Source organism: Cladosporium halotolerans (genome assembly GCF_011745625.1).
Source record: "Cladosporium halotolerans strain TM138-S3 chromosome Unknown Sca11, whole genome shotgun sequence".
NCBI lineage: Eukaryota > Fungi > Ascomycota > Dothideomycetes > Cladosporiales > Cladosporiaceae > Cladosporium > Cladosporium halotolerans.
Genome location: NW_027191462.1, coordinates 167,517 through 194,361, shown reverse-complemented (window position 1 = coordinate 194,361; position 26,845 = coordinate 167,517). Strand labels below are relative to the sequence as shown.

The 26,845-nt window shown below is 57.6% G+C and overlaps 9 protein-coding genes across 9 annotated transcripts; 5 read left to right on the top strand and 4 right to left on the bottom strand.

Annotated features, from left to right (window-relative positions):
• Positions 1 to 62: 62 nt before the first annotated feature.
• WHR41_04289 (uncharacterized protein) lies at positions 63 to 1,250 on the top strand (the record flags this gene model as incomplete). Its single annotated transcript, XM_069372895.1, has 1 exon — positions 63 to 1,250. The coding sequence occupies one exon, from the start codon at positions 63 to 65 to the stop codon at positions 1,248 to 1,250; it is 1,188 nt and encodes a 395-aa protein (XP_069230199.1).
• Positions 1,251 to 2,027: 777 nt separating this feature from the next.
• WHR41_04288 (uncharacterized protein) lies at positions 2,028 to 6,947 on the top strand (the record flags this gene model as incomplete). The annotated part of the gene is made up of 1 exon (XM_069372894.1): positions 2,028 to 6,947. The coding sequence occupies one exon, from the start codon at positions 2,028 to 2,030 to the stop codon at positions 6,945 to 6,947; it is 4,920 nt and encodes a 1,639-aa protein (XP_069230198.1).
• A 2,740-nt stretch (positions 6,948 to 9,687) lies between these two features.
• Positions 9,688 to 10,866, top strand: WHR41_04287 (uncharacterized protein; the record flags this gene model as incomplete). The annotated part of the gene is made up of 1 exon (XM_069372893.1): positions 9,688 to 10,866. The coding sequence occupies one exon, from the start codon at positions 9,688 to 9,690 to the stop codon at positions 10,864 to 10,866; it is 1,179 nt and encodes a 392-aa protein (XP_069230197.1).
• An 868-nt stretch (positions 10,867 to 11,734) lies between these two features.
• WHR41_04286 (uncharacterized protein) lies at positions 11,735 to 12,527 on the top strand (the record flags this gene model as incomplete). The annotated part of the gene is made up of 2 exons (XM_069372892.1): positions 11,735 to 12,279; positions 12,395 to 12,527. 2 exons carry the CDS (start codon positions 11,735 to 11,737, stop codon positions 12,525 to 12,527), a joined length of 678 nt encoding a protein of 225 aa, XP_069230196.1.
• A 190-nt stretch (positions 12,528 to 12,717) lies between these two features.
• Positions 12,718 to 15,846, bottom strand: WHR41_04285 (uncharacterized protein). Its single transcript, XM_069372891.1, has 2 exons — positions 14,000 to 15,846; positions 12,718 to 13,948 (listed from the first exon to the last, which is right to left on the bottom strand). Exons 1-2 carry the CDS (start codon positions 15,830 to 15,832, stop codon positions 13,115 to 13,117), a joined length of 2,667 nt encoding a protein of 888 aa, XP_069230195.1. The 5' UTR covers positions 15,833 to 15,846; the 3' UTR covers positions 12,718 to 13,114.
• Positions 15,847 to 17,069: 1,223 nt separating this feature from the next.
• On the bottom strand, positions 17,070 to 18,632 carry WHR41_04284 (uncharacterized protein; the record flags this gene model as incomplete). Its single annotated transcript, XM_069372890.1, has 6 exons — positions 17,070 to 17,557; positions 17,608 to 17,888; positions 18,043 to 18,173; positions 18,277 to 18,299; positions 18,454 to 18,479; positions 18,560 to 18,632. The coding sequence occupies 6 exons, from the start codon at positions 18,630 to 18,632 to the stop codon at positions 17,411 to 17,413; spliced, it is 681 nt and encodes a 226-aa protein (XP_069230194.1). The 3' UTR covers positions 17,070 to 17,410.
• An 826-nt stretch (positions 18,633 to 19,458) lies between these two features.
• On the bottom strand, positions 19,459 to 20,454 carry WHR41_04283 (uncharacterized protein; the record flags this gene model as incomplete). The annotated part of the gene is made up of 3 exons (XM_069372889.1): positions 20,126 to 20,454; positions 19,761 to 20,050; positions 19,459 to 19,703 (listed from the first exon to the last, which is right to left on the bottom strand). The coding sequence occupies exons 1-3, from the start codon at positions 20,311 to 20,313 to the stop codon at positions 19,459 to 19,461; spliced, it is 723 nt and encodes a 240-aa protein (XP_069230193.1). The 5' UTR covers positions 20,314 to 20,454.
• A 321-nt stretch (positions 20,455 to 20,775) lies between these two features.
• Positions 20,776 to 21,804, top strand: WHR41_04282 (uncharacterized protein; the record flags this gene model as incomplete). The annotated part of the gene is made up of 1 exon (XM_069372888.1): positions 20,776 to 21,804. The coding sequence occupies one exon, from the start codon at positions 20,776 to 20,778 to the stop codon at positions 21,802 to 21,804; it is 1,029 nt and encodes a 342-aa protein (XP_069230192.1).
• Positions 21,805 to 22,752: 948 nt separating this feature from the next.
• Positions 22,753 to 25,047, bottom strand: WHR41_04281 (uncharacterized protein; the record flags this gene model as incomplete). Its single annotated transcript, XM_069372887.1, has 2 exons — positions 24,303 to 25,047; positions 22,753 to 24,242 (listed from the first exon to the last, which is right to left on the bottom strand). The coding sequence occupies exons 1-2, from the start codon at positions 24,829 to 24,831 to the stop codon at positions 22,753 to 22,755; spliced, it is 2,019 nt and encodes a 672-aa protein (XP_069230191.1). The 5' UTR covers positions 24,832 to 25,047.
• Positions 25,048 to 26,845: the final 1,798 nt, after the last annotated feature.

Sequence of the window (26,845 nt, the reverse complement as noted above, 5' to 3'; positions counted from 1 at the left end):
AAGATTTCATGTGAAGTTCCCACGCCGGGCCGCCCATTGGACACCCGATCGCAGCTAGCAAAATGGCCAAGTCGAAGGTCAAGGAGCCCAAGGTGCCCGTGAAGGGTGAGAAGCGGAGTAAGGCGCCCAAGGCATCGGAGACCGCGCGCGTGAAACCGTCGCAGCTGAGCGAGGAAAATGTTCTGGAGTCTGGGGACGAGTCGGAGTCGGGGAGCAGTGGTGGGGGGAGTGATACGGAGAGCGAGGATGAGAAGAGGCAGAATACCAAGAAGCCGAACGAGAAGAAAGTAAAGGAGACGGAGCCTACGGAGCCGGCTGTGCCTTCGGACGACAGCGAGAGCAGCAGTAGTGAAGATGACAAGAAGGCTAAGAAGTCGTCTAAAAAGGACAAGAAGAATGCACCCAAGGCCAATGGAAAGAAGAGGAAGTCAGAGGAGAGCTCCAGCGAGGATAGCGACGAGGAGCTGCCCGATGCACCAGAGGCCAAGAAGGCCCGCACAGATTCAGAGTCCTCTGAAGGAGAGTCGGAAGACGATTCCGCGGCGGACAAGATGGACGTGGACAAGCCAGCGCCCACTCCTGCAGGCATGGTGAGCTCAGTAGTCGCCAAGCCATTCGACGCACCTCACGGCTACACATCATTCGACACATCCTCACGAAGCGCGCTGTCCAGCGCAGACGTGCAAGGCAAGCAGGTCTGGCACATCACCGCACCTGCAAACCTCCCCATTTCCGCCTTGACCGAAGTGGCCCTGGATTCGATACAGAGCGGCAAGCCAGTGCTGTCCCACAAAGGCTCCGACTACGTCCTCAGCGAAGACAAGGGCGCAACTACCGGCAATGCCACTGTGGTTCTTTTGCCGGAGAAGGACGGCTACAAGCCCATATCGCAGCCTGTCTCCAAAACGTTCCACCTCAGGCAGCACATCGCACTCCCCAACATCAACGAGAAGCAAACATCCGAGAAGACTGGAAGCAACGCCGCGGGCGATGTTGCGAGACCAGCAGTCTATGCGGTGCGACCGCAACCTAAAGGCATGAGGATGCGTTACAGGCCGCCTGGATTCGGCGCCGGAGATCCTGGCCGTATTGGCTCAGGGTCTGAGAGCGAGAGTGAGGCGGAGCCAGTAGGCAAGGAGGCAGCCCTGCAGTTCCCGAAGCAGCCCGAGGCTACGGGTCACAAGAAGGACAAGAAGGAGAAAAAGGAGAAGAAAGATAAGAAGGAGAAGAAGAGCAAGTCCAAGGCGTAAAGAAATGGACATGTAAGAACATGAATTCTAATACCCATCCATGCCGTTTGTCGTTGGCGCTTGTCACTTTCTCAATATGTCTTGCAGAGAGACGAGTGATTCTCTGGAGCTAACATCATTTTCGCGACCTGTAGAAACCACTCAAACAGTGGCTCACTGGCCGCGCGCGTTGCGAGATTCAATCATGAGAGCAGTTGAGAGCCGGCTGAACAGAACATCGCATGGTATATCACCACGCATATCCAACATTGATCAGCATCTCAAACCTAGACTCCGTCGACACTGCCTTGGCTGATCAGCTGTCTGCTTCACTGGCTCAATACGCTGGATTCCCACGATGGCTCGTCACCTGGCGTCGGGCTGCACGTGTTCACCACGCCCACAGCTCCTTCCTCTTGCACGCATGACATGGCAGTCACGATCTTGAGCCAGCCTAACGCTTCTGCTCTCCAACGGCGACCTAGGCCTCTACTCAGGTACTTGCTCATCAAGGCCGACTTCCTTCCGACTCATGAATTACCACCAATGGCTCTTGCGATGCTACGACAAGGCTCTGCCGCCCCATTGTTGACATCCGCCCTCTTCTCTTCGCCTCCGCATCGCTGCGCAGCCACTCACTCTCCTTTACGCTTCAGCTCATTGCTGCCCTTGTCATATTGGCACTGTTGGAAAGCTGATCAGTACTTCTTGAGTCTTCTTCTTACTTGTCTCTTGCAAACCGCCATCACAGTCTGACCGCCGTCGTTCGCTACTCTACACGCTTTGAGAGGCGGCACAATGCCTTTCACCGACCCCGTTTCCAGCATCAGTGGCCGTAACAGTAGAGCCAGCAATGTCTCCGCTGCAACTGGAGCCTCTCGCTCCCTTCGTTCACCACCGCCTATGGGCGCAGGTGCTGATGCTCTCGCAAATGCTGGCGTTCTGAGTATGCTCAAAACGTCTACGGACACTGGTGATATCGGAGCCCTGTCTTTCAACAGCACTCGTCTGCCCAGCATGCCATACCGTTCAGGCCAGCGCAGGCAACAGCCCTCCAAGACCTCAACGTCGTCTCATCCGTATCCTGGCGGTTCAAATTCTCACCACTACGCTGCTTCTGTGACTTCGAGAGTCAGTTCTGCCACCAGAGATTGGGAGACGGGCTCCAATGGGCGGCGTGGCTCCATGACGAGCATGCAGACCATGCCAACTTTCGTCTCTGACACGCAGCCATCTGTCATGAGCCATCCTGGCCGCCCAATGGGACTTGGTCCTATTCCCTCCTCTGGCAATCGTCACGACAGCCGTTCCTACTCTTTGACGAACGCAGTCGCTTCCAGTCAGTTGCCGCGCCACAAGTCGGCCACCAGTCTCAAGAGCCAGGGTCATGAGCCGAGGCGGTATGATGGACAACCTCCTCCAATGCCCGAGATCAGGCCGCCGCCATATGTCTATCCTACTCGCCTGAAGCGTCCAGGATACCGTTCTCCCTCTCCAGCTCAGAGCGAAACCTATGCGCAGGCCCAGCCGCCACCAATTCCGTTGCAGAACGCGCACCGGCGCCAGCAGGTCCCTCCAGTCCCACCTATGCCTCGTCCTGCCATGCCAACGTACCACAGCGACTACGGCCAAGGCTACCCAGTCGATCCGGCGCACCTCAACGTTCCTCCTCCTCCGCGTGCGATGCCGAACAGTTCAATGATGCCTTACGAGCAGATGCCACCTTCTCAGCCTCCCTTCAACTACCGTCCTGGCCCGATGAAGCCTTCTCCAGCTGTGGTCATGCAACACCCCGGTCAACGTATGCCACCGCCGCCGCATCATCCGCAGCAGCACCCGTACGGTCCACCTCGTCCTGTGTACGCGCCTAACGGATACGTCTTGCAACCGCAACAACGTCGCGGACCGCCGCCTTCTCCCAATGTCGGCCCTGTGGCTCATCACATCTTCCACAACGCTGCCCGCCTTGCAAGGCAGCTGCCTCAGCGCACCGATACTCCGATGACAGAAGCTGGAGCACCGTCATCGGACCCTCCATCTTCCGGAACTGCTCCGACAACATCGAGCCCACCAACGCCGAAGGATCAGACCACGATCCAGGTTGCTGTGGACCCTGCTTTCATCGATCCAGCCTTGACAGATCTGCCAGAGTCCACCAGCGATCCAGTGATCCCAGCCAAGTATTTCGACTACATCGATGGCTTGGAGAAAGCGGCTGAGGATTCGGAAATCGAAGCTCATCACGCATCGGTGCCACCTTCTGGTTTTGTGCAGCGCGTCAAGGCTATGCTTGAGTCTCGAGCTGCCGCGGACGCGGCCGCAAAACGTGAGGCAGAGCGAGAGCACGAACGTGGACAAGGCGAGCGCCTCATCGAGCACGCCGGCATCTACGAGCTTGCAGCACCGGAAATCGAACGTGTCACCATCATCGAGGAATTTAATGCTCCCGTCGAATTGCCGGCCTCCCCAGTCATTGTCGCTGAAATGCCAGCGTCCCCTGTGAAGTCGATGCGAAGGTTGACAAGGGATATGGTGAAAGCTGAGTTGGCACTTTCGACAACGGGAGTCGAGCAGAGCAGCAAGTACGCCAACGCGGAGACACCTTCGCCACTCAAGCCCAACGAGACCATTCCCAACGAGGAAGAGCAAGAGCCATTCGAGCCAAGCACCCTGAACGACGACACTGCTGAGGATACTCCGCTGCCATCCTCGCCTCCTGAACTCCAGCACAAAGGCTCCGTGACAGATTCCGTCCCTTCCAGTGATGGCTCGCACAAGGTTGACGGCATGGACTTCGCTGTCCACTTCTCTCCGCCTTCTGAGACGGAGGCCACAGCCACCGACCTCGGAGAGACGGAAACGGAGTCACGCGACCCTTTCGCCTTGGATGCAGACACCATCACCGCGCAGCACAAGGGTGGAAAGGAGACTCCGTCTTCCCCCGATCTCGACGAGAGTCCTCATGCGCCTGTGAGCCCCCTCCTACCGGGCGAGACGGTTGACCGATTCTCTGCTGTCAGCCCAATCCACGAGGAAACGGCAGGTATCGACGAGACGATGATGGCCTTGAGGGATGACTCGTCCCCGCTCGATCACAGACCGAGAAGGTCGCATCGCTATGCTGCAAACGATGAAAGCTTGGCACCACCTACACCACGCACTCCTCGGAGCTACTCCAAGTCTGTTCAGCTTCCGCACCCCACTGACACCCCGACGAACTCCAACCGTCTGTCTCTGCCCGCGGATCTAAGCCAGATCGGCGAGACCACCGTCAACAGCACTGATGCCATGACCGATGTGGCCGTCCGGTTCTCTCTGCCCCAGAACACTGTCACGCTGGCCAAGCCGCAGATTGTTCAAATCGCCAGCAGCACTCCGCCAAAGGATGAGCCAGCGCCTCTGAAGTCGGCAATCCATGCTCCAGAGAGACAACGCCGCCATGGCTCAGTCACTTTCGAGGATGAGGTTCCTCCGCTGAAGGTGAACAAGAAGACTGATCAACACCGCCAAAGTCAATCACTCGGAGCGATAGCCCTTCGCGCTCGTCCTCAGCCCAGCAGAGGCCCATCGCCTTTTGAGGCCCAGTCCGACTCTGACCGCGGCTCACAGGACACTACTACTGATCTGCGCTTTTCTGGTATCAATTTCATTCGTAACAAATACCCGAGCACACATCTTCCAGGCCTCAAAGAAGAGTCATCCGAGGACATGAGCGTCACTACGCACAGACAGTCCACCGACATTGCCAATGGCTTGCAATTCCAACTCCCAGCTCGCATCGCAGCCGTCAAGGCCATGCAGGAGCGACGCCAACAGGAGCTTCAAGACAAAGAGAAGATGCGCGAAGCTCGCAATCGTCCTCACCCTGATGACGGTCGGCCGCTTGGAGAAACCCGCGACTTGCCTTCGTTGAACTTCAGCCGCATGGATTTGATCGACAAGCTCAATGAGGCCTTGCAAGTCCGCACACGCAACTCACTGGAAGTTGTACGGCGCCGTGACTTTTCCGCCATCTACCACCCTTCTCCGCAGCGACCGCAAAGCACCGACCCAGCCCTCTGGGATCGCTACACCAGCTTCTTCAACAAACCTGAAGATTTTCCGGAGGAGCTCGAAGACGAGGAGCAGCCCAGTGGGGACGAAGCTGAAGATGCTGGCGATGAATCCAAGCCCAGCTCACGTCGTCACAGCAAGAACGCCAGCGAAGGAGATGCCGACTCCGCCAAGCGTCCGTTGTCACCCGAAGAGCGGATGCTCAATGTGGCAACTCAAGTCAACCGCCTTTCAATCCCTTCAGTCAACGGCTTGAGCGAGCGACTCTCAGAGCTACTGCCGAATCTCAGGGATCTAAATCTTGACACCGTTCTTGCCAACGACCAACAGATCGCTCACACAATTGATGACATCCACCAACTGGGCAAAATCCCTGGCGCTCGGCCTGATACGGTGCTCTCAACACGCACTTCTGCTGGCTTCCGCACCCTTGCTGAACGTGCTGAGGAGATCGTCAAGAATGGAACCCACGATTCTGTCATTCCTCTCAAGGCGATGGGCCTCAACAAAGATCTTCCTCCTTTGCCTGGTTCTGCCTCCCTCGACAAGGTGTCGGCACAATCACCTGTGGACGGCAGGTCTTCCTACCTATCTGGGTCCATTTCAGCGCCCTCGGAACTCACCAATCAGTTGCAACGGCCTGCGTCAGCCTTGATTCGAGGCAAGTCACCTTTGACTGAGGATGAAGTGCAGCGACTCTTGCCCCCGGAGATGAACCCCATTGCTCGTGGCTCGAAGAGATCGCTGGTTGTCTCTTCCCTCAGTAGCCGGCCGTGGAACCTGGACGAGAACTATCCATGGGCCAGAAGCAACCTCCACATCGACCTTGTTGCCCCAGACCAAGTACACGCTCGCGAGACTTTGGCAGCCGAGCTCGCCCGCCACCGCGGAACCAAATCTCTCGACTGTACTTTGACCGGCGACCTTCTAGGCAACACTACCTCTGGCATCGACATTGGTTCTATCACGACAGACTTGGACCCCACAGCATCAGTCACCACTTTGCAGCTCACCGGAGTCTCAACACAGCATGTCCGCAAGCATTCCAAACGATCAATGCTCGGATCGATCAAGCACAAAATCGGTCTCAGCCGCAGCCACCACGACGACACGACCAGGAGCCTGCCAACATCGCCTGGCCTCCGCACCGCAGACGAACCTGCCCACAACCCAGGCGACCGCTACCCAACGACCGCCCTGACCCCACCAGTCGCCTTCAACCTCGACGAGGTCCGCTCTTACTTCTCAGACGATAGTTCCGAGAGCAACAAAGAACGCAAGACCCCGAAAGGCCGGCGCTGGACCGGTCTCAAGTCCAAAGCCTCCAAGGCCAACACCAACCACAACAACCCGGACCCCACCCGCGGCGCCCAATCCCTCGACGAAGCCTCCGCCGCGAACCCCCACCCCTACGACGCTGCCTCCCTCGCCGCCGACCGCACCGCCCTCGACTCCTCCGCCGCTTTCACCCTCGACGGCATCGGCATGGGCAAGGCCGAGTTCCGCATCAAGCGCCTGGGCGAGAAGCTGCGCGTCTGGTTCGCCAAGGGCGGCGAGCTCTTCCGCAGCCTGAGCTTGCGCTCCGCGCGCAGCAGGAAGGCGGCCGCCGCGCGCGAACGCGAGCGCGACGAGTGGCTTTCGGATTCTCTGTATTCCGGTGTGTGACACCATTTGCTGAGTGAGTAGCGCGGCTGTGAGGGGAGTGTACTAAGTCTTGCTGACTGAGTGTGTGCAGATGTTCCGCCGCTGTTTGTTTGATGTTGACGGTATGCATGGCGTGGCATTTCACTATGGCATATGGGAGCATATTTCCCAAGGAGTATTTGGGGGTAAGGTTGAGCGTTTTCATGGAGGAGCTGCTTTTGTCGATGTTGGTCTTTTCTTCGCGTGCATTGTCCACGGATATAGCTTGCTATCTTTGCAAATGTCACTTGTTCATCGACAGTCTTCGTTCTCGCCTCTCAACTTACATTCGTGTCTCGACCCTCTGTTGATCGTACTCGTATCCGAGCAGTACACTACCGTCAAACCAACATTTCAAAAAGCTTTGTTCCGTCACTCAGCAAAAATCACTCGCCCCAGTCACAGTCCCATGGCAACCCATCGCGGAAATCGACGCAACCATCTGATCAAAGTCCTGCCCTTGCTCGAGTGACGGTCGAAGGGCAAAAAGCAAAAGAATGGGGTTCAACCCGGACTCGAACCGGGGACCTCTCGCAATCGTGTCTCAGGGTGGACCCTAAGCGAGAATCGTAACCGCTAGACCATTGAACCCGACTGGCTTACTGCCAATTGATGGAAGAGGACAGATTTTTGTAAATTATATTCCTTCAACATGAGATCCGCAAGGCGCGGAATAATGGGCACGCCAGAGTCGATGTGCACTCGAATCTACGGCAGCCCGTGTGCCGGTCATGGAAAGCTCTTCTCAGACCCACGATAAATCTCGACTTCTCTAGCTTCTTTAGCAATCTGCTAGGGTGCCATCCTCCGCTCCAAAGCTTCAAGATCAATTCTCAATTCGGACACCTCTTGTCCTGGAGAACTTCCGGCCAAGCGCTCGCTGCAAATCCTCTCCACAAAACCTCCCGCTCGGGTTCCTTGCAGCCCACGTGCGGCTCAGGTACCAGCTCGGGCTGCTCCACTGTTTCTACCATTGAGCGTGACATCCAGGGGACCGCAGTGTTTGTTTGTTGCTGAGCATGGCATGCACTGTAGGATTCAGATGACCTTGGGTTTGATCGCGAGTAATTACATGGCACGACGCTGATTCAGTCGCGCCCGTTGGCTGCTGGGTGTCAATGGCGGGCGGATGCCTGCGGTTGAAACAGTAAACACTCTGCAGCGCCTGGACCGTAGGTAGGAGCATCACACGCTGCACCTGTCATTGCATCCAGCTCACCTACCGCACTGCAATGCACTTCTTGAGCCAAAGCATCTCATGAAGCCAGACCATTCAAATCGCACGCAGCCTCGTCCAACATCAGCCCAGCTTACCCGACCGGCAGCGTCTCGAAACGCGAAGGCGCAAACCAACCACGGCTCGCGCAGCAGCCATCCGGCACTCGAGACTCGCGTGCGACGAGACGACGCGGAGAAAGCCCAGCCACGCAACGGTCGCGACCGTCAGCAAGCGCCCGCCGAGTGAGTGACGAGACAGACTTCACGACGAGGACCGGAGTGCGGAGAAGAGTGAGACATCGATCCACCGTGCGACGTCCGTCCCGGAAGCCTGGGCTTTTGCGAGGCGGCCGGCGACGGGGCGGCTGATGCTGTTGAGAGCCTTGGCTGAGTGGGCTTCGAGGGACTGTGACCGGGAGGGCCTTCGGCATGAGGGAGACGTGGGTTGCGTGCAGATTGGAGGTCCGTGATGGGGGGCTACTATAGGCAGAGCTGGTGTCTGCGACGGGCTTGTACCTATAACATGGGCACGGTGCCACGGTGCTTTACGAGGCGCTTGGGCGGCCACCGGCCAGCTTGACAGGCGCTTGGATGTTTCTGTTCCCCTGGGCGGTGTTGGGGAGCGGACGCAGGACAGGGCGAGGGCGCCCAAGACGCTTGGGCTAGACTTGCCGGCGTGCCTGGAGCGCCGAGGAAGTCTGGGCCGGAGCTAGGAGAAAGAGGGAGCGCAGGCGGCGGAGAGGTTGATGCGGCGGGCGGTTTGCGCAGGAACACGATGGCAGAAGGGCGGATAGATGGATACAGGGTGGAAGAGGGTGGCCGGGCTGGCGCTACCGCCGCATGCGGTCTGTCGATGTGTATTTATTATTGCGAGCAGCTGTGCTCAGACAGCCCCGACAGCCCCCCAGAGGCGCTGTGATGCGCGCTGTGATGCGCGCTGCCGAACAAGGTTGCGCGCTCGCCCGTACCTGACGCCGGCGGCCAGTCAGCGTGCGCGCGCGGGTGGGGCCCGCCGCTCGCGAGATTGCACTCGGCCTTCACCCCTGTCGAATTTAATTCTGTCGATCCGGAGCGGCGCCAGCACGAGTAATTACAGCGCCTCCATTCATTAACTGCCTGCCCTCGCGCTGTAGCCTGTCCGCCGCCTTTTCTTGGACAGCCTCACGCCGCCTCCGTTGCCTCACGCTCACTACCGCTGCTTCGGCACGCATTACATTCTTTACCACCCCCAGCATTCCAGCCGGCAACAACTGCAGCGCTCCTGTAAGTCCCACGACCCGCATTTCCTGCCCTGCTTGCCCACCGCGCCCACCGACCGCTCTGTTGCATTTCTGCAAAAGGCGCGTCAAGAGGCCCGAGTTGCATATGATTGCGATCAATCCCTGAATTGCAATCAATCAACATCACGCGTCGAGCACGTCAACCAAACGAAACACACTCTGACCCGCTGGCCGGCAGTACCCGTCAAACAACACCAGCAGCTTCTTGCCACTCCACCGCAACCATGAAGGCCGGACTTCTCAGCATCGCCGCTCTGTCGGCCGTCGCTCTCGCCCAGCCCCAGCACGGCGCTCACCGTCACCGCCACGCTAAGAAGCAGGCTGTCGAGTATGTGACCGAGGTCTCCACCGTCACCGCCGCTGCCAACGAGGTCGTCTACGTCGACCAGTACGGCAACAAGATCAACGGCCAGCAGGCTCAGGCCACCTCCGCCCCGGCCCCGGCCCCGGCTGCCTACAGCGCCCCTCCCCAGGAGTACCAGCCTCCTGCGCCTGCTTCTTCCCAGGCCCCGGCCTACTCTGCCCCGGCTTACTCTGCCCCGGCTCCCTCTTCCACCCAGGCCGCGCAGTCTGCTGCCCCGTCTTCCTACTCTGGCGACGACTCTTCTTCTGACGACAAGTCTGGCCACGGTATCTCTTACTCTCCGTACAACGCCGACAAGTCCTGCAAGACCAAGGACCAGATTGATGAGGACATCAACGCTCTCGAGGGTTACACCCACATCCGCATGTACGGCGTCGACTGCGACCAGGTCGGCCCCATCGTCACCGCCGCCAAGAACAAGAACATGAAGGTCATGGCCGGCATCTTCAACATCCACGACGTTGAGACCGAGGCCAAGACTCTCGCCCAGGGCGTCAACGGCGACTGGAGCGCCATCGAGGCCGTCTCCGTCGGCAACGAGGGCGTCAACAACGGCCAGTACGGCGTCGGCGACATCAAGTACGCCGTCGACACCGCCAAGAGCTGCCTCGCTGCCGAGGGCTACGACGGTCCCGTCGTCACCGTCGACACCTTCATTGCCATCATCAACAACCCCGGCCTCTGCGACGTCGGTGACTTCGTCGCCGCCAACTGCCACGCCTTCTTTGATGGCGGCGTCACCGCCGAGAAGTCTGGCAAGTGGGTCCTCGACCAGGCCCAGCGTGTCTCTGAGGCCTGCGGTGGCAAGCGCACCGTCATCACCGAGGCCGGCTGGCCCTCCAAGGGTAGCCCCAACGGCGAGGCCGTCCCCAGCATGGAGAACCAGAAGGCCGCCGTCCAGGACCTCAAGGACCACTTCACCGGCGCCGACATGTACCTCTTCACCGCCTACAACGGCTACTGGAAGGACACCTCCGGCGACACCTACGGCGTCGAGCACTACTGGGGTGTCTACGGCGACTGCCCCTCCGAGCAGTAGATTCGCCACACCCCTCGCCCGGCAATCTCTCGGGCGGAGTGATCCGCTCGCCGCTGAGCCCGCGATATGTACAGCTTGCACCAGCAGGGACCCTCTCAAGGCACCGGGTTTTGGATTCAAGGAAGCATGGCAAAGGGCGTTGACTTTTCGGCCTTTTTCCCTCACGACGGTTTTTCTCGTTTTTTTCTCGTTTTCCCTCCTTTTCCGAAAGACACTTTCGCGTCGATGGCTCTTTCTTCTCTTCTTCTTCCGTAGGACGCACACGTCAGTTTCAGTCTCGTGGGTTTGGTCGTCCGTTGGGGTGGGCGCACGCCCGTGAGCTTCGTCGCGCTCGGTCTGTAGATACCCTTGGGGAAAAATTCATGATGGTTCTGCTAGACGTGTTGACTCTCGGTGACGCTCGAGTGTGTTTCAGTAATCGCCCTTTTATGATTCGCGTCATGCGAGGAGTTTTGGCGTTCGACGGTGTCAGCCCGCTGGACACGTGAGGTCAAGCTGCTCTTGATGTTCCTGTGACGTCGGACCCCGGCCGAGCAGCGATGATCGGCATCGCAGCGCTTAGGGCACCTTGTACATAGGTACTGTATATATATGTTCATGCACCTACCCAACGGGAGCTTGCAGAGCTTACGACACCTGCTGTGAAACCTCAGCAATATCTTGATTCCGGCCTCGACAAGCTCGGATAGCGTTTCACTCGCCTACAACATCGACACGTTCCGACACTCACCGAGGTGTGCATCCATCTTCCCGACGCTTACCGGCCGGACGACACGACGCGCCACTTCTCCATTCGAGGCCCACGATCGCCACATCAACACCAACACCTCCTCCCCAGAAACCCAGCCCCCACAACCCATCCTCCAAAATGGCCTGGCGCTCCCACGGCACCTCCAACGCAACCCTAATCCAGCACCTAACCGCCAATGCCCTCATCACCACGCCCCGCGTCGCCTCCGCAATGAGCTCCATCGACCGCGCGCACTTCTCCCCCTCCGCCCCCTACCGCGACTCGCCCCAATCCCTCGGCCACGGCGCGACAATCTCCGCGCCGCACATGCACGCCAACGCCGCCGAGTCCCTGCTCCCGTACCTCAGCCCGGGCGCCCGCGTGCTCGACATCGGCTCTGGCAGCGGCTACCTGACCTGCGTGCTGGCGGCGCTCGTGCAGCCGGGCGGCAGCGTCGTGGGCGTGGAGCACATTGAGGCGCTGAGGGAGATGGGGGAGCGGAATGCGGGGAAGGGGGAGCTGGGGAGCCAGTGGGTGGGGGACGGGACGGTGAGGTTTGTGAGGGGGGACGGGAGGCTGGGGTGGGCGGAGGGGGCGCCGTATGATGCGATTCATGTGGGCGCGGCGGCGGGCGGGATTGCGGGGGTGGAGGGGTTGGTGGGGCAGTTGAAGAGGCCGGGACGGTGAGTTTGTGTTCTCTGGTTCCTCTTTCGTTCTTGTTCGTTGGTTGGGTTGTTGGCTTGTTGAGTGTTGAGGTGCGTTCGGTGGATTCTGCAATGTGATGCTGACACTTCCAAGGCTATTCGTTCCCGTCGAGGGTGACGACGGCATGCAACACATCTACGTGATCGACAAGGACGAGGACGGCAACGTGACGAAGAAAAAGGAGTACGGCGTGCAGTACGTGCCGTTGACCGATGCGCCGGCGTGAGATCATGCGGAGTAGGGAGGGATGGCCGGAAACTACTTGAGAGCGGGTTGGGCGGGCGGCTAATGAAAGGAACCTTTTCACGCAAAGGATGGAACATGACACGACGATGGAACTTTTCACCAGTAACGGTAATCACAAGAGAAAGATCCAGTATGGTATAGCGCTCGCTAGTAATTCTAACATCAACAATTATCCCTCAGAACATGGATAGCTCTCGGTCAGCCATGCCATAAAAGCAAAAAGAAAAAGCCCGAACAATAAAGAAAACAGAATCGGCGGCGTCAAAAAAAGCTCGCCGCGCTTGAGCAATAGCAGTTAGACAGTCGGACACGCTAATCCAAGGACCAGGACACAGAACAGCACTCACGTCACCGTCGTGTGTGGTGCGCGGAGTCTCTTGTAGACAGGTCGAGGAGGGCGGACGGTGAAAGCATGCGAGCAAGCGAAAAGGAAAATGGACGCCCTCGCCCTATATCCGTCCGAACCCGTGATGTTTCCCCGCTGTAGAAGTACAAAAGAAAATGGGATGTGGCTGGACAATGCGTACATGTCCGCGCGGCGGCGGATGTTTATTCTTCCGAGCTCTATCATGCGAGTCGTTGTCTGAGCTCGAGCAGCTCGTCCTTTTCCGCCCTTGCAGGCGAAGCGGACAATTTCATGTTGGCTAGAGGCGGCAGGGAGGGCAGGTCCTTATCTCTGCTGTCGGTGCTGAGGCGGCCGCGCTGGCTCTCGTTGGAGATCCGGCCTCTGTACTTCTCGTCCTTAGGGGGGGTGGGAGGTGGGCCGCCACCCCAGCTTGGCCTGCCCTCGGGCTCGTCGAAGCCGAAGTCGAGCTTGGGAGGCGTCGGAGGCGGCACTTCGCCAATGCTTTCGGAAGGCATGTTGGCGTTGCCGAGGACGGGGGCAGCCTGTGCATGAGTTCTCCTTTGTCGGCGATCGTCACGACTCGCATTGGGAGTGGCATCAGGCGGGGTTCTGCTGACCTGGCTAGAGCTCTCGGCTGCTTCACCGATGACGGGCAGGACCGCTCCTTCGGAGTCCTGACGGCCAACAGCACCGAGTGATCGATCGGGGATATCCTTCTCGTCAGCACCGTGTCGAATAGTCTTCTCAGCCGAACGCTCTGCTTTTTCGATCACGCGGTCTGTGCCAGGTGGATCTGTGTGGTCCTGGTGGATGTTGCACCCTCCAAGATGAGGATCATTGATCGGAGGCTGCACGCCAGGAGGCAAGACCAGCCCCGTGGCAGCTTCCATAGTTCTAGACATGCGATCGTGTTCTGCGCGTTCGCGAGACATGGTCATACCAGAGATGAACTTGACAAAACGGTCGCCGTATCTCTCAGGCGGGATGGGGGAAATCTGGGACTCGTTGCCGCCCATGCCTTTCCAGAAGTGCTCGGCCTTCTTAACGAAATTGTACTGCATTTGACGTTAGCAAAAGTGCGCGTTGGAGAGCATGACACAACTTACCCTGGTCAGACAATCGATGATACCCAGGTAGTAAATCTCTTCCCCGGGCATGTCATTCTCATGCGTAGCCTGGAAACCGCCATCATCCGCATAGAAGTAGAAGTCTTTGCGATGGGCACCTTCTGGCATTTTGTCGAGCATCTGGTCCATGGGAACAGGCTTCTCCTTCTTCACCATCTCCCTCAGCTCCTTTGCGCGCTTCGCAGTCTCGAGCTTGCTAGGCGTACGAGCGAGAGGACCCATCGCCGTCTGATTCTGATCTTCTGCGTTGTCGCCACCAGGTTGGAACACCTTCAGTGTCTTGTCGCGCAACTGCTCTTCATTGCCGCGTCCAAGATCGTGAATGCCGACGAGCATCGAATAGTCCATGATCTTCAGCTTCTGCAAGAGCGCAACATCACGCTGCATCTGCGTGACGAACGCCTCCTTCTTCGTGGGGCCAAACTCGAGATGCAAGTTTCGTCGAAGCCAGTTCAAATCCTTCAACGTCGCGCGCGGGTTCTTCTCAAGATCGTCTTCCTTGAAATCCCTGCCGATCGTGCTACCCTTCAGGTCGAAGGTTCTGTGAATATCGCGATGGGGTGGGAACAGGTTGTTCATGACGACAAAATGGATCTTCCTGCCGTAAGGGATCTTAACGCGGTGCAGGCCGTAGAATTGCGAGAGCAAGGTGTTGGGATTCTCGCAGACGTGATTGTAGTATTCCTTCAGGATTTTGCGCAGGAATTTGTGCTCGCCGTGGTGTATCGTCTTGATGATGTATTTGTAGTCGCGGGAGAAATAGAAAAAGGAACCACTCTTGCCGGGTGATCCGAGTTCGGAAAGAATGTACTTAGATGTCAGAGACATGAGGTACTCGGCAGGATCCAGTCGGAATTTCGCTCTCAAGTCTCGGAATACCCATGGCGCGTAGTCCTTGAACTTGAAGTCATACTTTGCGCTGGGCGTGAGCTCGTTTCCTGTTATGTCGAAGCTGAATTTATGCCTGGCACCAAAGTCTGCATCTGTGAGTTGGCGGTCTAATTTGGCGTTAGTTCTGCTGACGGTGAACCGAATGCCTGTGAGCATATTATACGCCGTGACCCAGTTGACGTGGTGCTCATCGACTTTCGTGCCAACGACAACCCGGTCGTCGTCGGTGTCAACACGGGCCTTTTTGGAGGCACGCTTAGCCTTGATGTGCTCTGTCCATCGTGCGGCATCATCATCCTGCGGAACCTCGTCAAGATGCATGTCGGAGTTTATTGACCTGGTCACTCTTCGGGCCAGCTGCAATGAGCCACGTCTTTTGGTGGGTGTATTGGGTGAGAATCGGCCAGTTGATGTCACGACTCCTTCTGTCGAGCTGATTGGATGTTCTTGACTGTCTCGTGAACTGCGGGAAGTTGCAAGCTTTGGAACCTCAAGCGTATGTCTATGCCGAAGTCCATCTGGGCGAGCGGCACTTGTTGGGGGCTGAGAACTGCTTGACATCGGCGAGTTAGGATGATGAAAAGCTGGTGGTGAAGATGCACGGTGAACAGTAGATCCAGGCGGTCTGAGCTTTCCATCAGGCCCAGTATGGCTGGATGTTGGAGCAGGAGAGCTCTCCTCGACAGGAGCCAATGCGGAGTGCGGTGTTACTGGCGAAGCGACAAAGTTCGATCTCTGAGCTGCGTGTGTCGAAGGTGTGTCAGTATTTGAAGATACCAACACAGGCTTCGAGGCCGATGTCTTGACCGGCGCGACAGGCTTCCCATTCGGTAAAGGTTGCTGAAAATAGCCCTCCTCCGCAACACCTAACCTGGGAACAGACTCTTTCACGGTCTCGCCAGACTTCTTGCCGTCCTCCATCTGACTACTCCTCCGCGATCGCGAGCTGAGAGCCACGCTCTTAGCGCTGCTTGCTCGCTCTTGGGGTGAGAAGCCATTTGGTACACTCAGCACACTCCCCTCTCTTCCGCCAATGCCTTCTTTGACATCGCCATTCGCCAGTCCCATCGGCGTCTTCGGCCATCCTCCAGGCAGGGTTTCGACCGCGGGCGTAGCCGTCTCCTCCATGCTGTATCTCTTCCCTCCGCCCACCCCGTTCACGTTCCCGCCGCCGCCGTTGGAGACACGGCGACCGGCGTCCGCGTCCCCTCCAGCGGCAGCGGTGGCCGCGGGCATGTCGAAACTGTGCACCATGAAAATGCCACCGGCATTGAGGTCCGTCGATTTCCTCAGGCAGGCATTGTCCCCCTGCTGGGGTACGGGAACAGAGTTCGCCAGTTCTGGAATCTTGAAAAGCCCGTCCGCGGAGTCTGGCGCGGTCGCGAGTCTGTCTCTTCGGTCAGGCGTCGTCCTGTCGGTGGTGGGTGGACGCTCCAGCTCGCACCGGTGCAAATGTCTCAGAGGCGGAGTCCCAGCCACGGCTGGCGGAGTCTCTGGCGGGCGCGCGCGGCAAGGGTCAATATGTGTGCAAACAGGTAGCAATCCAATGAAAAGCAGCGGCGGGGTATCGTGGAATAGCAGTGACGGCGGGCGGTAATGTCCAGCAAACGTAAGGAAGCGCGGTGGAGATTGTCGAGGGAGCGTTGCGTAGGTCTCCCCCAAACAGCGCCCAGCTCTCGGTTGCGGGTAGGATGCGGGTAGTTTCCGAGCTAACGACTGCGCCGACCCAGCTTTCAGACTTCGCTTCAGGCTCGGCCGGCAGATAACCAGGCCACCGTCGTCATAGGGGTGCAGACGCGACCATCATTGTACACCGTGCGTGTTTACTGTGTGATCACGCTGTTGATACATGGTGTAGCTCTGTGCATAGTATACGGTCGTCCAGAAAATAATAATCGACTACGGTATCCACCCTCTATACAATAATGCACACGGCCTTCGGGACCCATGAATTCCGGACCAAGACAGCCCTATCCGCGCGGCAACAGCGACACGCGTTTGGGCAGTAGTCCGTGCTATTGGATTACTGTACTGGCCGCCGACACGACGTGTGCACAGTCGCGTCCTGTTTATCGGCAGCGCAGCCTGACAGACATGACATCAGCTTACAAAAGTGCATGTAACGTACAACGAACACTGCATGAGACTCCTCGTGAAATGAACATAAACATATTTGATGCCCGTTATGTACGCGCATTGGTAACACACTGCCCTCAGGCATCGTCTGCTCCTGTCATCGCAATCCCGCGCTCACATGACCAGAGGAACGCCAAACAGAGAAACCCACAAACGAAAATCCGTAACCCGCGACATTAACAGTGCCGTCAGAAAATCAAAAGCAAACCCCGTCGTCAATGTGCTCGCCTGAGAGCACCCGGATCAAAATTGGTATCACACCCACACGTGCACGCCATTTGTGCGCCTTGCAAACGCCGCCCAAGAGTCTGTTGCAAGCGTCGGTGATGACAGGAGGTAGAAGAAGCTGCGAGGTGAAGAAACTTATTTCTTCGCAGCAGCCTTCTTAGTGGTGGCAGCCTTCTTGGGCGCAGCGGCCTTCTTGGTCTTCTGAGGCTGGGCAGACTTGACGACACGGCCGGTCTTGGTCTTAGTAAGGACGACAGGCTTCTCTTCCTCGACAGCGGGAGCCTACATGTTGTCAGTAAGAGGTATCGAGTGCGATGATGAGAGTTACGAACAGCCTTGGGGGCAGCCTTCTTGCTGGTGTTGGCCTTAGCAGCGGGAGCCTTCTTTGTGGTGGCTTTGGTGGTCTTGGTGGTTGCCTTGGTGGTGGCCTTAGTGGAAGCCTTCTTCGCGGCAGGCGCCTTCTTGGTCGTCGCCTTAGTGGTCTTCTTAGGGGCAGCAGCGTCATCCTCCTTCTTGGTAGTCTTGGTCGTCTTCTTGGTGGCGGTCTTCGAGGCAGCGGGCTTAGCAGCCTTAGCGGGATCCGGCTTCGCGAGCTTCACGGGGCCAGAGGGGCCTGCAGGTAGTATGTTAGCATCAGCTATAGGGGCGAGGGATTCGTTCGAATCGAATGCAGGGAGTCGCATCTGGTTGCACGTTTGCAATCGAGTGAACGATCACAGCTTTGCACTGATCCGCTATGCATTGTATCGATCGTTGGGAGGGCTTACCCTTCGGGCGGGCGAAGACACCATCGTCGGAACCCTTGGCGAGAGCACGGTTGAAGAGAGAGGTGAACTGCGCATCCTTGACGTTGCCGAGCTGGTTGTTGACGAGGACGTATTTCTTGAGGGCCTGGCGACTATGAGAGAACATGTACGTTAGCAAGATGTGCAGGACGGAGGTGCGCGACATCGCGCCCGTGTTTGGACGCGTGACGACGACGACATGGAGGATTTACTTACGAGCTACCGTTGCGCTCCTTGAGCTATAGGCAAGAAGACAAGTCAGTAAGAGTTTCGTTACCATTGAAGTGGTGGGTGCAATGCGCCGCAATCAGGCGCAACGCCGGTCGCGTTGTCGCACGCGCGACCGGCGGCTTCACGACTCGGCGATCATGTTGACGAGCTGGTAGGACGTACGTTGATAATAGCCTCCTTGATCATGTCTGTGACGCGTCAGCTTCCTGCAACTCTGAAAACGATCTGCACACAAGCATCTTTGCGAGTGGGCGACATGAAGACGCACCTTGGTAGCTGGCATGCTGAGCAGCGGGCGCCGACTTCTTCGCGCCAGCAGTGGAAGCTTTCTTGGGAGGCATGGTAATTGGTTGTTTGGTCTGATAGAGCGGAATCTGGCGACTCGAGCTATATGTCTCGGATAAAGATAAACAGTGTTGTTGGTTGCGGTCGGAGCTGGGAGGAGGGAGAATGGTGTCTCGAGGGCGGGCGCGCGGCGGGGCTTTCCTTCTCTTATACTCTGAGGCAGCTTCCACAATCACACGCGCTGGAGGCAAGCGCTAAGCCTGTTTCGACGCCTGTTTCGACGGGACACAACACAAACTCCACCCACCACTCGCCCATCTATGCGTCTTCTGCTGGGTATGGTAATTGACTGGTTGCGAGTCTGCTTTCGCGTTGAGACATTTGTTTCGTGAGATGTATTCGTGCGATAGTTACCCTACTTCGCGCGCGTTTCTGACACGATCCGCTCGACAGCGGGCGCGCGACGCACGATTCGTTCTCAACCACTATCACTACTGGGTATTCTATCAATTTGACTGACCTTGCGCATCCTCAATGGGCCTTATCAGTCGCCCTCATTTCACAAGTCGGTGTGATGCTGCACTCGAGGCAACCGCCACAGTTGTTGGCAGCACGGAAGGCACCCCGCTTTTCCGGAGGTCAGCTGCTCGTTGAGTCCGATCACGCGGCCATTCCCATCACTCTGGGCGCGCTTCGAATTCACTGCCTCCCATGCGTTGTCCAGCGCAGGTGGGTCAGGATTTGATTCTATGTGAACGATGATCCAGATACTGTGAGAGTTTCGCTTTAGAAGCCATCAACTGCCGTAATCCTCGTCGCAATCGCTGGCGGCTGACGCGTTGGTGGTGCATTAGTCAAAAGAATACCGGCGGCCTTCCAAGCTCACTTCGTCTCAAACTGGCCGAAAAACACACAGAGTGCCTTGCTGAAACTGTGCATGCAGTAGTGAGTGACTTTCAGCTTCTCGTCCTTGCGTGCGTACTTCGCAATCTGCTTCAGGTCCGAGGACCGGGGGAGAAAGAGCACGACATGTGTCGCCGTTGCCGAGAATGATCCGTAGAGGGCTTTCATAGAGTATGGATGCATCATTTCCACGTCAAAGATCCCGTAGTTGATGTATGTCGGACCTGTCGTCGTTAGCAGAGCACCGCTTGCAAAGTTCAGTGTCACACGGTTCGACGCACCTCCCCATGGCGGACTCCCAAAGACGACTGCTTTCTTGAGGGCAGCCTTGAGCCTTGTCTGAAGCACTTGAAAGATGTCGCCATGAATCCAGAAGATCTTCTTCGAAACGCCATAGACCTCTGCGTTATGCTTGGCGCAAGCCAAGGTTTTCTCGTCCTTCTCAACCGCGAAAATCTGGTTCCATCGTCCAGACAGAGCAAAAGCGATAGTATTACCGCCGGCTCCGGCAAAACAATCGATCATCACAGTTTTGTCTTTGGATGCCGTGGCGACGTGGTCGGCGATTTTCCTGTAATGTGTAAATAGGTTTCCAACCAACAAAGCTGAGTGGCTTGGAAGCGCGCAAACCGCTATGCGGACTTACTTCGCCACAGGCTCGGGAGTCACGCCAAACCATGCATCATCTGTCATCCAAACACCCTCGTCGTACTTTGAGAAGATTTCATGTCGCTGACGCCAGTATTTCGAGAGCTGGACGGGGACTTGCTTTGCGTTATCGTAGTGGTGGACGCCGTCAGGCAAGGCCTGTGCCGCAGCTTCGCCGGAAGCCATCGCTGTCGCAATTTGACGATTCTGCCCAGAAACCTCGATACTTGCCGGAAAAGCGCTCAGATAATCGGCAGATGGTCCGTGAAGTGCAAACGTGCAGTTTGAGGGCCACAGAGGTTATGTTGGATCAAAAAAGTGGAAGCAAGTGATCAAGCAGTCGTTCAAAAGCCGCCTGAACCAATGAAGGAGTGAAGTCGAGCAAGCGGAGCTAGGCCGGTTCTAGATCAACAGTTTCTTGCCTGAGATTTCAGGCATTCAATTCGATACGCGACTAGCAACGCGAGCTCCGGCTCAGGACACATCAAGCGTCTGTTGCAATCCCTCCCCTGCTCCTATATGTTCCCATTGCGGTTTTCAGCATAGGAAGTTCGGACTTGATCCTGCATACAACCATATTGCATAATTGAGAATAGCAAAAACAAAACATCCTTTCTCTTCGAAGGACATTTTCGATCCACTTACACAATGGCCAACATGTTCGGCGCCCTCAACCGCTTCATATCCCGCCTCGATGCCGCCGACGGCAGCGCGCAAAAGCCTTCCTCTGCCGGCGCATACGGCTTCCAAGTGCTGCGCAACACCAACACCGAAATCGCGCTCGAGCCCTGGTTCGACTTCATCATCGGCATCAACGGCCGCACAATCGACAACGCAGACCCCACCCTCTTCTCCACCGAAGTGCGCAACTGCGCCGGCGCAACAATCAGCCTGGGAGTCTACAGCGCCAAAGGCCAGGCGATCCGCGAGATCTACGCGAGCGTGCCGCACGAGCACGGGCTGGGTCTGGCGCTGCAATGGAGCCCGTTGAGCGTGGTGGAGGACGTGTGGCACATCCTGGACGTGATGCCGAACTCGCCGGCGGACGTGGCGGGCCTGCTGCCGTACAGCGACTACGTGATCGGGTCGCCGGAGGGGGTGCTGCGCGGCGACGCCGGGCTGGGCGAGCTGGTCGAGGAGTTCATGGGCCGCCCGCTGCGCCTGTACGTCTACAACAACGAGTACGACGTCACGCGCATGATCACCATCACGCCGGCGAAGAACTGGGGCGGCGAGGGCGCGCTGGGCTGCGTGCTGGGATACGGCGCCCTGCACCGCATTCCTGCGCCGCTGACGGAGCCCGCGCAGGCCCCGGGCGAGACGCTGTTCGAGGCTGGCCAGCCGGCGGCGTTCAATGAGAAGTCTACGTTTGACGCTTACGGCTCTGCTGGTCCGTCGCCTAGTCCGCAAGCTGATTTCCTCGTCCCTGCCAACATGCCGACGAACAACCCGACGCCGCCTCCGCCCGGTGCAGGAGGGCCTCCTCCTGGGAAGGCTAGAAAGGCCAGGGCCCATGCGCCTGTGCCTGGTCTGGACGATTACTTTGCGGAAGGAGAGCAGAAGAGTAGGGAGATGGAGTCTGGGTCGTCAACGCCGAAGCCGAATAGCGGACTGCCGCCGCCGCCCAAGGGGCCCCCGAAGGCAGCTGGGGCGGCGGAGGCGGCGGAGGGCGAGTAGTCTTGTAGATGTAAGGTGTTCAAGATACCCCATCACGCGAGCGTGGTTACCCCTTCATTGAACTCCAGGTGTGACTTCTCCGTTCTCACTTTGCGATCGCATTGCTCTGTGATCTTGTCCGAACCGTATGCGCGCCGTCTCATGAAAAGAGGATCCCTGCTGAGACTAGTGTTGTGAGCTTAATACACAGCTCGTGTCCACATTGCTGGAAAAATTCCCGGCGATGATGGGCCATGGCATTTCGGACTATGTGTTGGTAGGGTTAGGGTTGGGGTTGGTCAACATTGGCAATTCTTCCAATTTTTTCCTTTTCGGTGCACACTTCACGCCCTCAGCCGTTATCTGAAATGACATTTTGGTTTGTTCTCGTGTTACTCGTATACTGTATCCTTATTCGTAAACGAATGTGGCCGGGTTCAGTCGTCATCACGAAGCCGGCTTCACCGTCTCAAGTTGAGCTGATGGAAAGCTCGAAACGTGCTACTTTTTCCGCAAAGCGTCGACGCAAATGAAACAAAACAAGTTTACTGCCATCCACCATGGATTCGTTAGATAGGTGGTGAGGCAGGAGTGTCGAATATTCGAAATGCCCCTACGCTGGTCGTCTCCCCGACGTCTTGTGCCACTGTGAACAGACACAGACCATCCAGATCATACCCCTAATACTGAGAGCACGGTTCCTCACGTGCTTGCGCGGCGGGCGTATCTCAGCGACTCTGTGCTGCTACCACAACACATGCAGGCTTTCCATCGTACCCTCACCACTGAGAGCGTAGCTCCTCACATGCATGTACAGCGAGCGCATCTCAGCGACATCGATCCTACTACCGTCAGGCCCAGACCATCGTGCCCATCTATTCACCACCGAGAGGGAGAGCCAAATTCGAGCAACGCTGATCAAGTGGAGAATCCATTGAGCTATTCACTATCTTCAAGCATTACGCCCTCTCAACTGTCCTGAACTCTCCTCGCCCACTCATCCACCCCCTCCCTCCCGTCCTCAACCAACGCCTCAAAGCCCTCCAAATCTCCCAACGCCCTCCCCAGAACCCCCAAAAACGTCCCCCCCTCCCCCAACTCCTTCTCCCCGCCTTCCTCCGCCAAAGCAACCTCCTCGAGCCAGAAGCGCACGATCTCCGCGACGTTTTTGCCGATGCGTGCGGTGCCGTAGCGCGCGAGTAGAACGGGTTCGTCGGCCGCGCACCAGGCTAGGTAGGAGTCGATGGTGTGGGGCGTCTCGCCAGAGAATTCGGCGGGGCTGGTTGATGGGATGTGGTCGTTGGAGAAGTCTTCTGCAAGAGAGGAGAGGGGCGGGAGGGATCTCGGGTCGACGAGGAGCTGCAGGCGGAGGTTGCGGAGGGTGCGGTTTGTGCGCAGGGAGAGGAGGCGTTGCCTTGGCTTTGTTGTGGTGGGGGTCTGGGGCTGTCTAGGGGTTTGAGGGGGGAGTTTGAGGGTGACGATTCTGCTGCGCGGCGTCTGAGGATTGGACGAGGCGGGGCGCTTTTTCTCCTTCGACTCTTTGAGAGGAGTCGCGCCGTTGAAACGGAAGGATGAGAGCGCGGGTGTCTCGTGCGTGGGTGTCTCTTTTTGCTGCTCTGTCTGAAGCGGCAGCTTGAGGGTGACGATTCTGCCACGCGGGGTCTGAGGGTTGGATGACGCGGCGCCTTTTCCCTTCCTCGGAGTTGTGGCAGCAGTTGCGCCATTGCCGAGCTTGAGGGTGACGATTCTGCTGCGCGGGGTCTGAGGGTTGGACGAGGCGGCGTGCTTTGTCTTTCTGGACTCTTTGAGGGGAGTCGCGCCATTAAAACGCGAGGGCAGGAGCGTGGGTGTCTCGTTTTGCTGCTCCAATTGAAGCGGCAGCTTGAGGGTGATGATCCTGCTACGCGGGGTCTGAGGGTTGGATGAGGCGGCGGGTTTTCCCTTCGTCGGAGTTGTAGCGACAGTCGCGCCATTGCCCTGGAACGACGGGAGCGTAACTGCCCGTTTCTGCTGGCCCGTTTGAGTCGGCAGCTTGAGTATGACGATCCTGCTGCGCGGAGTCTGAGGGTTCCGCGAGGCCTGCCGCTTTCTCTTCTTCGCCTCCTTGGCGGCTGTCACGACGTCCATGGCCGACGGAGGAAGCGTGTAGATCTGCTGGCCCGGTAGCAGAGTCGCCGGTGGCGTATAGGTCTGCGGGAAGCTCTGGCCTTTGCGCTCGAGGTCTTCGACCTCTTGCATGCGACTGACGATTTGTCTGGCTCTCGAGATCTCCTCGCGAACCCTCGTTTGGCCCATTCCGTAGGCTCTCTGGATGCTGAGAGTTGAGTGTCGCCCGGCGGCGTCGAGGAATTTGTTCCAGTAGTCGCGGGTCTCGCGGGCCTTGCCTGAGTGGTAACGGCCGTGTTCTGGACGGGCGGCTTCGAGCTCTTGTAGAGTTGGAGTGGCCGACAATGTGGGCACTACGAAAGGTCAGCGAAATCAACCGCTCCGATTGAAAGGGGAGTAAGAACTGTCGTGACCTTGAAGGCTGTCCTTCCTGTTGATCGCCGTTCTCAACATTGTGACCGTCATATGCTCCTCTCCCAGCCGGACCGTCAAGTTGATCAAACGACGCTTGTCAAACTGCAGCTTGAACACGGTCGGCAAGTGTCCGCTCTCCAACGCGATGCTGGCGAGATTGCGCTTGTGCTCAGCAAGCATGTTTGCATTGTCGATAGGGGTGTCGCGGCCGAGGCTGACCTTCGCCTGGACTTCATCGTTGGTGTACCATTCCATGCAACGAACAAGGACGACGCCTTTGAGCTTGCCATGGAAATCCTGCATGATCTCCTCAGGAGTCCAATTGTGCGCGAGCACGTTCATCGCGTTGCCGTTGGAAGTCATTGTTGCTGTGTGATGCTCGAGAGAAGGTTGTAGCGGCGCGTGATGCGTTGTTATGAGGCCGGGCTTATGAGCCTCAGGCTTCGCGCCGCGCTGCATAGCAACGCATCTCTCACAGAAGCTGTCGAACATGGCCTTGCTAGACTCGCTATCGGTCTCACTGCACATTTAGCGCTCTTCCGCCTCACCCAGGCAGTCTTGCTTGCGTGCTCCAATCTAGTTTAGTCCAGAATCGTTCAAGCTGGGCAGTGGAAACGAATATTTCATCCTGTATCGATACTTGAGGATGGCGATTCGAGCAAGCGACTCAGCGTCTGCTTCTGTGCGAGCATCGAAGTAGGTCCGGGTGCCGCGGTATAACATTTGTCCCTGCGATAAAGACGTGCACCTGATCAATGGGTGATGTGCCCATGATGAAGCGTCGGTTTGAACGTACGGGTGGCATGAAGGCTGTTCATACTGATCATCCTGAAGGAGGGAGCTTGGAATGAGCACAATGTGTGCTAGCCTTACTGTAAGCGATCATTGATGGACACAGATGTAGCAGACAGCTGCCTCACTACAGCACAAATCAAATGAGTCTCCGCATTTCCGGCATATTATGGATCATGCGAAGCATGTCATCGTCGCCTGTGTAACTGGATGCATCTTGATCGAAAAGCCGCGGAGCAAGACAGAGGCGTACACCGAGACCTGCGCATAGTGGCCGGTGAAATTCCATGGTTCAAGCATTCTTCGTGCCAACATACCTGTGGGACACGAAATTCGAATATGGCAGCAGTGTGGCATTCTGCAGCATTTGTATAGACAGTGCAGGTCAAGGCTGGAGATCGCGAAGCGCGGAGGAGTGAAGTCGGTCCGGGAGTCTGGACCCTGTTCGGCTGGGATTTTGGCACGGGTCGGTGGCTTGCAGCGTGGCGGTGCTACGGACCAGCGAATTGATGAAGGTAATGCATGTGAACCGAGGAACACGCTGACTGAAGATTTCATGCTTTCCATGATGCCTACGGATTATCATCATTGTCAGTAGGGACACCATGAACAGCGCATGTTCTGCAATATCGCAGGTCTTCACAGCACACCAAACATGCAGGCATGTCGGCCAATACGTCATTATTGTTCGGTGTGTCTCTCAATATTGCGACCGCCATGGCAGATGCTCGTACGGATGAACCGTGGATTGATGCTGGTCTCCAAACCCGGTACGCTGCCGGTGGGACGGAGTGAGACTCACGGCTCTCGGGACAAACATGAAGATAAGTTGCATGCATGTGAGGAAGCAGACGATTTGCGAGACACGGTACCGATATTCCCAACGAAGCCATGAGCGCCTGTATCTGAGCATAGCTCTTGTAGAACTACATCGGAGCATGTTTTGTCGCCGTCATAGTCGTAGCTATAACTCGTCCGGGCTTGAGACGGGACTGGTTTTGCGAGGGTTGTCGCTCTGGTGGATCAAGCATCGCGCTGTCGGAGCACGTATAGGACGTAGACACTATATCCGTAGATACCTTACCAGTGATCAACGTCGCAGATGGCTAAATAGGTGCATCGATCATGCCACAGCACATCGTCTGCCAGCACGCAAGATGCGTGTCCACTCCGGAAGGCAGGCGAGGCGCTTGACCGCTTATCGTCGACACGTGGCCGGGCATCAGCAACGGCGGTTCATGCACGCTGCAAAGCTGGCGGCACGACGTTTCGGCCGAGGGAGGCGTTTCGAGCGAGGAGCGCGCAGCGGCCAAGGGTCAGAAGGGGCATGGCCGCATTGCTCGCATGAAAGGGATGAGATGAGGAAGGGCGAGAGAGGAGCAGCGTCGCACAGTCGCGGTAACAGGAGGCCAGCAAGCACGCCTCAGCCAGCGGCCCGGCACAGACAGGGCGGCATGTGCTGCGTTGTTTCGGAGCGTGCGGCGTGCGTGCCCTGATCGCCCGCGTCGCCTCGCCTCGCGCTCGTCTCCAGCCTGGGGTTGATCGGGCGGTTGTCGGGCGGGAAGCGGCCGAGGTGGATTGGAGCGCCGGCAGGGAGTGGTGGATGGTGATAGGCGTGGACAGCACCTGGAGCACGACTCACGCATGTACGGGCGCTGCAGGGCAGATCGCGGTGGACGGGCACGACCGTTGCGCCAGGTACCGCAGCGCGGCAGGCCGAATCAGCAGCCGCGCTCTGACGGACCGCGGG

Bases quoted from the DNA above. Each gene is read 5' to 3' on its own strand.
- WHR41_04285 (XM_069372891.1), bottom strand. From the start codon at position 15,832: ATGGAGGACGGCAAGAAGTCTGGCGAGACCGTGAAAGAGTCTGTTCCC. The intron at 13,949-13,999 runs GTAAGTTGTGTC...CGTCAAATGCAG, and splicing joins TCATCGATTGTCTGACCAGG to TACAATTTCGTTAAGAAGGC.